Source organism: Solanum stenotomum, unplaced genomic scaffold (assembly GCF_019186545.1).
Source record: "Solanum stenotomum isolate F172 unplaced genomic scaffold, ASM1918654v1 scaffold1375, whole genome shotgun sequence".
NCBI lineage: Eukaryota > Viridiplantae > Streptophyta > Magnoliopsida > Solanales > Solanaceae > Solanum > Solanum stenotomum.
In genome coordinates this window covers 1-9,445 of record NW_026022693.1, presented here as the reverse complement: position 1 = coordinate 9,445, position 9,445 = coordinate 1, and the positions used below count along the sequence as shown (strand labels likewise).

Sequence of the window (9,445 nt, the reverse complement as noted above, 5' to 3'; positions counted from 1 at the left end):
ATTGAAGCAGAGAAACTGAAAGAGGGATCAAGAGCTCCATTCTTGAGCTTATAAGGAAAAGAGAAAAGAGCAAAGATGGAATGTTTGAAAATTTTGGGACTGATTACCTGGGGCAACTTCTGAAGCTTTTGCACGAACCAGATACGAACAAGAGTATCACGTTAGATCAAATGATCGACGAGATCAAAGCATTGTATGGTGCTGGTCATCTTACAACGACAAGCTTACTTGGCTGGTCTGTTTTTCTCTTAGCACTTCACCCCGAATGGCAAGAAAAAGCCAGAAAGGAAGTAGTTGCATTCTGTGGCCTTGAAAAAAACAACTTCTGATGCAATTGCAAGACTAAAAGCAGTAAGCAACACCCTCATCGAAAACCTATGTTGCTCAGACTCTTCAAAAAATGTCGATGAGTGCATGTTGGATACTCCAAAAGTACAGCATTTTTGGAGAATCTGACAGAGGTACAGCAATATATATTTGGAGAGTCCGAGCAACATAGTCTAAAAGTTTTAAATTGTCAGAGAGATTATCACACTTTACTTTATTATATCTTCAACGGATTCTTTTGTCGTTTGTTGCAGATGAACATGATACTTAATGAATGTATGAGATTGTATCCTCCAGCTATTACTTTGACAAGGAAGGCTAAAAGAGAAGTTAAACTAGGGAGCATGACTCTTCCAGCTAACATGACAATTTTCATGCCAATTCTGCCACTGCATCATGATCCTCGAATATGGGGTGAAGACGTTCACGTCTTCAAACCAGAGAGGTTTGCAGAAGGGGTAGCTAAAGCAACTAACAACAATGCAGCAGCATTTTTTCCCTTCGGATTGGGACCTCGTACTTGTGTTGGTCAAAATTTCACAACCAACGAAGCAAAGATTGCCTTGTCAATGATTTTTCAGCGTTATAAGTTCACTCTGTCACCTAATTATGTGCATTATCCATCTGATATTTTCCTTTTGACTCCCAAAGATGGAGTTAAAGTTGTCCTTGAATCCATTTAGGTATATCAATGCCTCTAAATGATGTACAGTAAGTAAGAAGTTATGAAAAACAAAGCTTCTGAATTCACGAGTTCTTATTTTTCTTCTTAATTTCAATTACTTATATAGTGTGTACACAGACCTTACCCCTACCTTGTGAAGGTCAAGAGATTGTTTATGATATAGTATATCAAAATCTAAATACGTTTTGCGTGATTGGGATTGTAGTTTTGAGCATTCACATAGATCAAAGTACCTAAAAAGAAACTACGTTTAGTAGAGTGATCAATTAATTTTAAGAAATTATGACTGTTAAAAACCATGCTAAAAAGGTTATTATGTTCTGACACAATGTATATCTTCATTGACATATAGTTAAATTTACTTGCATAAGCACCAAATGATATACAATGATGCCATTATTGATTTCTATTATAAGAGCTAGGACCACACTTGCATAAGCACCCAATATTATACAATTGTAACATTATTGATTCCATATTATCATGGCTTTTATTATAATCCTTGCAACAAAAGACAGATAAAATAAAGACAATGGATATCAATCAAGATGATATTAAAATGATGTCTTCCTCCCATGGCCATTAGTTATTCTAAGAGAAAAAAATGTACACAGAATGAGACTTCTCACTTGCAATCTCTTTTTAATAATAGGAATTATTGTACTGCATTTTGGCATGATATAATCCATTGTAGTCGTTGCTGACACCTAAACTTTCATGGTCCACACCGTCTGACATTCATCGAGGTCTTTGTCAAGAGTAAAAACAAGAATGGTGTTTTGAAATGCTATTATTGAAGCCAATATTCGAGCTACGAGTACATTAGAAAACTATAACCTCTCAAGTCCATTCAATATCTGGATTCAAAAAATCCGTGAAGATCATTCATATGATGATGATGATCATAGTCATTCTCGCGAGTTTTCTTTTCATTTCTTTGTTAGTGATCGTTAAGAAGCTATGTTGGACTCCATTTCATGTACAATTTATGATGAAATCTCAAGGTATACAAGGTCCTCCTTACAAGTTCCTACATGGAAACTTCAAAGAGATAGAGGAAATGAAAAAAGACTCCATAAACGACGCCATGGATCACTTATCACATGACATATTTCCAAGAATTCTACCTCATAAATTTTCTTGGAAGAAACTATATGGTAAATTTAAAAGACTATCACACATTTTTCTTGTTTTACTTAGTTTGTATTTTCTCTGTTTCTCATTTCACTTAACTATAGGGCCAAATTTTCTCTACTGGTATGGACTGCAACCTGAACTAGTAGTGACTGAACCAGAACTTCTCAAAGAAATACTCAGCAATAGAAACAACAATTATCCCAAAATGGATCTTGAAGGCTTTACCAAGAAGCTTTCTGGAGAGGGGGTTTCGTCATCTAAGGCGAAAAATGGGTAAAAATGAGGAAACTTGCCAACCATGTTTTTCATGGAGAAAGCCTAAAAGTAACATTCTTGTGCAGTTTTTTGGTAAAAGGAAGTTCCTCTGCTTCCTCTAGTGCTAATTTTTTTCGATAATGTTTGTGATTGTAGAGTATGATTCCGGTGATGACTATGAGTTGTGAGACTATGCTCGAACGATGGAAGATTTATGAAGATAAAGAAATTGAAGTGTTTGAAGAGTTTAGGCCATTAACATCAGAAATCATTTCCAAGACTGCTTTTGGTAGTAATTACTTAGAAGGAAAGAACATATTTCAAATGCTGATAAAGTTAGCATTTCTAGTTTCCAAAAATGCTCACAAAACTAGATTTCCGGGCATCAGGTAAGTCCCTTCCTCCACGAGACGTTCATACATTTGCTCAGTTAAGCCAAACGGGCTCTAAATGTTACATTTTGTGTAGTAATTCGAACTTAAAAATTAAACAAAATACGTAGATATCGAATACCAAATAATTATACCAAAATTAGTTTTTTCGGGAGCGGAGATCGCGGAAATAGGATTTAGGACTGCTTTCAAAATTACGCCTAAGTATCCTTACATTATTCCTTCCCGGAGCTTTCATCGTCTTCCCATTTCCGCCGCCGCCGCCGCTGCAGCACCGGCAGAGGAACAAAATCAGCAGAAACCCGATTGGAATGGTGTAATATATTGGAGCTATACGGATCGAATTTATCGAAGTAGATATCAGTGCAGGAGCTTTTACCAGTAACCAGTCCGATGAGGTTCGTACAAACGGCGTCGTTTTCACGACAATCTCCTTCGCATTTTCCAGTATCCTTACATTATTCCTTCCCGGAGCTTTCATCGTCTTCCCATTTCCGCCGTCGCCGCCGCTGCAGCACCGGCGGAGGAACAAAATCAGCAGAAATCCGATTGGAATGGTGTAATATATTGGAGCTATACGGATCGAATTTATCGAAGTAGATATCCGTGCAGGAGCTTTTTCCAGTAACCAGTCCGATGAGGTTCGTACAAACGGCGTTGTTTTCACGACAATCTCCTTCGCATTTTCCAGTAACCAGTCCGATGAGGTTCGTACAACTGGCGTCGTTTTCACGACAATCTCCTTCGCATTTTCCAGTAACCAGTCCGATGAGGTTCGTACAAACGGCATCGTTTTCACGACAATCTGCTTCAGATTTTCCAGTAACCAGTCGGATGAAGTTCGCCCGACCGGCATCGTTTTCACGACAATCTGCTTCAGATTTTCCAGTAACCCATCAAATAGGATCCGCGCATATTCCGATACAAACGGCGTTGTTCTTTTGACGATCTCCTTTGCGTTTTCCACCATATTCATCTCCTTCAATTTCTCAAGTGCAGCTTTTGCTACGCTCTCTATGTTACCCATTGATAATTTCTCAAAAAAAAATAAAATCTCTGCTCCGATTATTGTCTCTCTCACTCTGTGTATGTGACCGGCTTTTATAAAAGGGGAATGACGCTAAAATTTACTTATTTCTTACTCCGTTCACATTTAATTATCATAGTTTCAAATAATAATACTTAACTTTGATTAACATTTTACATATTGATATGCAAAAAATTGAAATGTATAATGTAGTTTTAAATATTTAAACTATCGAATTAATGTAATTTAATTTAACTTTAAAAATTAGTTAAATTAACTTTCAAAAAATATAGCATGACAATTAAAAGTGGACAGAGAGAATAACTATAATTAGTGGCAGAGTTATAATTTTCACAATTCGAAATTTGAAAAAGTAAATACATAAAAAATAAAAATAAAAATCGTATAAAGAGTGCAGGGCCCATGGTTTTGGTAGAGGCAAGAGATTCCACTAAGGTTCCCTTTTTTCCAAAGTTAAAATTAAAAGTGTACTATAAATCTAAATGGAGAAAATGGTCAAATGATCCCCTAATCTATAATTGAATTTTTAACTACACACTTATATTTTACGAAGGTTCTATTACTCTCTTAAATTATTTTAAAGCGGAATATAAACCACCCTAAAACTATACAACTTCTTTCCATGTAGTGTGCACCACGCGTTGCTAGTTGTCAAATATCACGCATATAATAAAATAAAAAAAAGTAATTATATTTCTTCTTCTTCTTCATTTTCTCCTCTCTTCACTTTTCCTAAGACATGCTTCAATTTCTTTACATGTAACTCTCCAAAACCTTTATCTCTCTCCACCCCATTCCTCTCTAATCACTCCCCACCCCCACTCCATCCTTCTATAACCCACAAATTAAATATCAATATTCATCAGCAACACCACAACAACTACTTTATTAACTATTTAAACCCCCATTTTCACCTCTCCCACTCAAATTCCACAATTGTAATACCAATCTTAAGCTTGAAGTTCTCGCTACTCGTCTTATGATTGAGGATGAATACACCCTTTTATTTATTTTTAAATAGTGGAGGATTTAGGCTTTCTACACTAAAAGAAATCATTGAATTATCGGGATTGAGTAGAATCAATTGATTGTTGCTGCTCAACTTCGTGAATTTCTTATTGTGTGTAGTTTAGATTCTTCATCAGACATTAATGAAGACAAAAAATAAGATTTGAAGCTTGATAAATTTTGTCTGAGCAAGAAAATTAATGACTTTAATTTATTTTTTTACTACATAAATAATAGTTTTAATGATTATTTGGTGATTTTGATGATTAATGGTTGTGAGTAATTGTGAGACAAATTATGAAAATGGATTAGAATATGGGTGAGGAGATGGGGCTGCCATAGTGGTTCAACAATGGTGGTGGAGATGTATAGGTAGGGAGGGTGTTGAGTGATGAGAGAGAGAAGAGGAAAAATGATAAAGGAAAAAGAAATGAAAAAAGTAAAGAAAATAAAATTAAAGGCAAAAGTTAGAAAATGTATTTAACAAAAAGTTAAAATATTTTTAAAATATTTTTTTTGATCAGTTCTTTATCTCTTATATGCCTTTAAGAGAGTGAACACACTTTCTGCGCCATGTCAACACTTAAGGGTGTATTTATTCCGCTTTAAAATAGTTCAAGGGGGTAATAAAACATCCGTAAAATATAAGTGAGTAGTTAAGAATCTGACTATAGGTTAGGGTCTAAATGCATATGATATACTACAACTATTTTTCTGTTTTAATTAAATTGTGTTACTTTTTGAAAAGAAAAAATATTTGAAAAATAATGTTATTGGTTACATTGAGTAGTAAATCCTTAATTTCAATATGTTACCATGTGTATTTAAAACTATAAAAGAATAATTGTGTCCAGTAAGGTTGGACTTTGGGGGTTATAGATAGAGTTTTAGCAAAAAGTTTACTTTAAAAAATCTTTTATTGAATATTATCATAATAATTTCAAAAATTATATAAAATTTGAATGCACTAAACCTATTCAGCATAAATAAATAATTGTTATGAAATTATAATAAGTTGAGATATGAACAATTCAAATACAAATCAAATAAAACAAAAACAAAAAAAAAAACTTTTGTTGACTGACCTAGTTGAGTTTTAATATTCAAAATTAGTTTAGTCTTTATAAACTATTCTTTCTGAAATATCTGGAGTCCATTTTTTCACATAAAATATGGAACAACCTTAACATATTGGTTTAGAGAAATATTAATTTTCTAACTTTTCATATTCTATTCTTTCATAAGAAAGACTTTTATGGTCAAGATGAAAGCTTTTAGAAACACAATTTATTTAGCTAAAGTTGGTGGATGGAGGAATGCAATTCATCGAATCCCATTTTTCTCCAATGGATTAGTTGTGCAAAGATAATGACAAAAGATACATATGTATTATTTTCTCGGTCTCATTTTATATGGTATCGTTTAATTTTGCATGGTGTTTGAAAAAAGAAGGAAAACTTTTAAAATTTGTGATCCAAAATAATTCTTAGATATTTGTGTAGTTGTAAATTATTTCATTAAGGGTAAAGAGGAATTTCAAAGTTAAATTGTTTCTAATAATTATAGTTAGTAAGATGACATTCTTTTTTAGACAGATTAAAAAGCAAAGGGTCTCACATGAAATGGGACGGAGAGAGTAATATATTTTTACAAGTTTTTTTATTTGAATAATCATGTATTTTACATATTTGAATTATCACTATTTTTTTAATCAAAATACACGTCGAAATTAATGAGTCAAATATCATGAAGACAAAATTTTGCAGACATATTAAGTTGTCACGTATCTTTTAACAATCATATTCAAACACTTGATCAAAGCTTCAAAGGAACGCAACGGCATAGTAACTTAGGTATGAAACTTGCAAAAAAAAAAATTAATTCTTCAACGTGCTTGTGATTATTCACTATTTTACTAACTTCTCAAATGCTTTACATATATATTAATATAGTTGTCAACATGTCATATTGGTTTTGTAGTTTTTTATCCTTAGATTTTTGTTTAGTTGATTTGATGCTCTTCTCATGGTTAATTATCAGACCAAACATAGGCAAATAATCTCTAATTTATGAATGACTACTGGAAAGTGGCAATGAGAATATAACAAAAATGGTTTTTAAAGCTATAATGTACTTGTACTTTTTTTAGTTTAGATGTAAATGATAAATACAACAGGAAACAAATAATCATGCATATTTATTCGAGTAACATAGTTATTCCTTTTTACCACTCACGTTAATTTTGTTGATCATGTTGGACAAAATGAATATTCTGCTTGACGACACACGTCAAAATTCGAAGAGCTATCCACTTCACAGCTCAAGCTCAGCTAATGATTCTGAACAAATTCAGCAAGCAAGAGAGCGCGAAAACTATTATATCCAACATTACTAAGGATATAAGTATTAAGCAAAAAAAAACATCACTAGCTAGTAGAGAAAGAATAAACTGAGCATTAGAATAGGTGAGTATGCATTTTCAAGTATCGACAAGAAGTTGAAATATCTAATGGATGTTGATAGGTTTGTGTGTGGAGGCTGGGTGCGGGTGCCTAAATTATTTTGAAAGTCTAGAATTCAGCGGTGAATTCAGAACATGACAAAGCCCTAACGGAAAGAATTGCTTATATATACATTGTCAATGCAAGATAAAGAACAAAATCTTACCAGAAGATGGGAACCTTTTGAAGATGAGATTTTCAAGTAACAACCAAAATATAATGTCATCTCTTTCTCTTTTGTCTCTTTCCCTTTCCCTTTCCCAATTGCCCTGATTCAAATGCATGCTCCTGTTCTTGACGAAAAGCAAGATATTTTCCATACTTTTCAATCTTTTCTGCGGCAAGTAGGGCCTTTTCCCTTTCCTTCGCCTTGGATAAGAACTCATTATCCTTGCGCAATTCAAGTGCATCACCTTTAGCTTACTCTTTTATACGTTTCCTCAACTTTTTGTTTTGAACATAATGTCTATCTTTAACATAGATGTAGTTATAATATTAGTCTTGTAGTTTTTTTAACCAATTTGATGCTCATTCTTAACACTAGAGAACTTATGTTATCTTCCCTTCATAAATTCTAAGAATATATCTTATAATTGATTATAATTTAATACTTAAATTAATTTTTCAGTTTCAATTGACCGTATAACATTTCTTGTAATATTTGTAAGACGAGAATAAACATATATAAGTTATTGTATGTTACATAAAAACACAAATGTTTAAATCTCTCTTATTGATTATAGTTTTAAAATTTTTTTCAATAGAATTAATTGTTATATAAACTATTAAAATTATTCTAAAAGTGTTTAAAAATAAAATTAAGACTTTACATCATTGATTATGACAATCACAAAATTATTATTTTTACTTATATAATATTTTGTAATACTTTTAATTACAAAAATCAATATTATAGTGATTGTTACCTTTAGAAGAAAGACATTCAAAATTAAAGACAATATTTTTTTAAATTTAATTATTTGATAATCTAATTAGTTTGAGTTTGGATTGCTTAATAAAACATCTCAAAGAATTGAAGATAATCTTACAAAGCCAATATTAAAACATGGTTGATTCAAATTGAAGTGAATTAGATGAATTAAGAAACTATTAAAAGGGTCATATTTGCCCTTATACTCTTAGAAAATGGTTATATTCATACTTTTTTGATATATTTACCCTTACCATCCAACTTTGGCACATATTAGCCTCCGATGTTAACTCTCATGTACCCAGTACCCACCCTTATTATCTTATATTTTTATCCCAATTAAAATTTCTCTCAATATAGATTTTCTATGTGATCCCACTAATCCTTTTCCTAATAATTATCACGTCTATATTACAATTAGGGAAAAAGGACAAATATTTCTCATAACTATCATAAATGGTATGTCAATGCTCTCTATTATACTTTAAGATTGTATATACATTTACCGTCAATCTTTTGGGTCATGTATACCCTTAAAACTAGCAGATTGCACGTAGTATCATCTAAATAATATACCCAACTTTATGTAATTTAGTAGTACGATTTTGGGTTATTGAGCGTTTTGTACATCAAACTTCTTTTTGGATTGAATAAAGCCGGCGTATCCTTCCCAAAGTTTTTTTTTTGGTAAACAATAAATTGATTGTTGTTGTGTATCAAGACCACATAAGATAGTAAGGGTAAAGACATGAGAGTTAACATCCCAAAAGGCAAATATATGCCCAAAATTGGATTATAAGAACAAATATATCAAAAAAGTATGACAAAAAGTAAATATAATTCTTTTCTAAGAGTAAAATGACAAATATAACCCTTTTCCCATTAAGAAATATAAAATAACGGTAAATTTAATTGTCTAGCATTTTTTAGTTACAATTACAACAATAATAAAAATTTAAAAATATGTGCATAATATTTAGTAAGAGATTAGCACCAATCTATTAAGAAAACTTTAATTAATAGCAGCCAAAAGCTAATTTCATCTTCTTCTCTTCTGTCCCTTTCCCTTTCCCAATTGTCCTGATTTAAATGCGTGCTCTTGTTCTTGAAGAAAGGCCAGATCTTTCCCATATTTCTCAGCCTTTTCTGCGGCAAGTAGAG

The 9,445-nt window shown here is 32.1% G+C and overlaps 2 protein-coding genes and 1 long non-coding RNA gene across 4 annotated transcripts in view; 2 read left to right on the top strand and 1 right to left on the bottom strand.

Moving 5' to 3' along the window:
• LOC125850097 (cytochrome P450 CYP749A22-like) overlaps positions 1-1,010 on the top strand; it is a 4,180-nt gene extending 3,170 nt beyond the window's left edge. The window contains exon 6 of the mRNA XM_049530002.1: positions 773-1,010. Within this exon, the coding sequence (XP_049385959.1) occupies positions 773-1,010 (238 nt within the window). The remainder of the gene's footprint in view (positions 1-772) is intronic.
• An 894-nt stretch (positions 1,011-1,904) lies between these two features.
• On the top strand, positions 1,905-2,730 carry LOC125850096 (uncharacterized). Its single transcript, XR_007444744.1, has 3 exons — positions 1,905-2,169; positions 2,251-2,473; positions 2,561-2,730. It is a non-coding gene; the product is annotated as an uncharacterized LOC125850096 (long non-coding RNA).
• Positions 2,731-2,881: 151 nt separating this feature from the next.
• On the bottom strand, positions 2,882-3,888 carry LOC125850095 (uncharacterized). Of its 2 annotated transcripts, XM_049530001.1 has the most exons (2): positions 3,426-3,888; positions 2,882-3,248 (listed from the first exon to the last, which is right to left on the bottom strand). In XM_049530001.1, the coding sequence occupies exons 1-2, from the start codon at positions 3,821-3,823 to the stop codon at positions 2,936-2,938; spliced, it is 711 nt and encodes a 236-aa protein (XP_049385958.1). In that variant the 5' UTR covers positions 3,824-3,888; the 3' UTR covers positions 2,882-2,935. The 2 variants fall into 2 exon arrangements, with proteins under 2 accessions (XP_049385958.1, XP_049385957.1); XM_049530000.1 differs by having other exon boundaries at positions 2,882-3,887.
• Between the last annotated feature and the right edge of the window lie 5,557 nt (positions 3,889-9,445).

Coding starts and splice junctions, on each gene's coding strand:
- LOC125850095 (XM_049530000.1), bottom strand. CDS start 3,823: ATGGGTAACATAGAGAGCGTAGCAAAAGCTGCACTTGAGAAATTGAAG.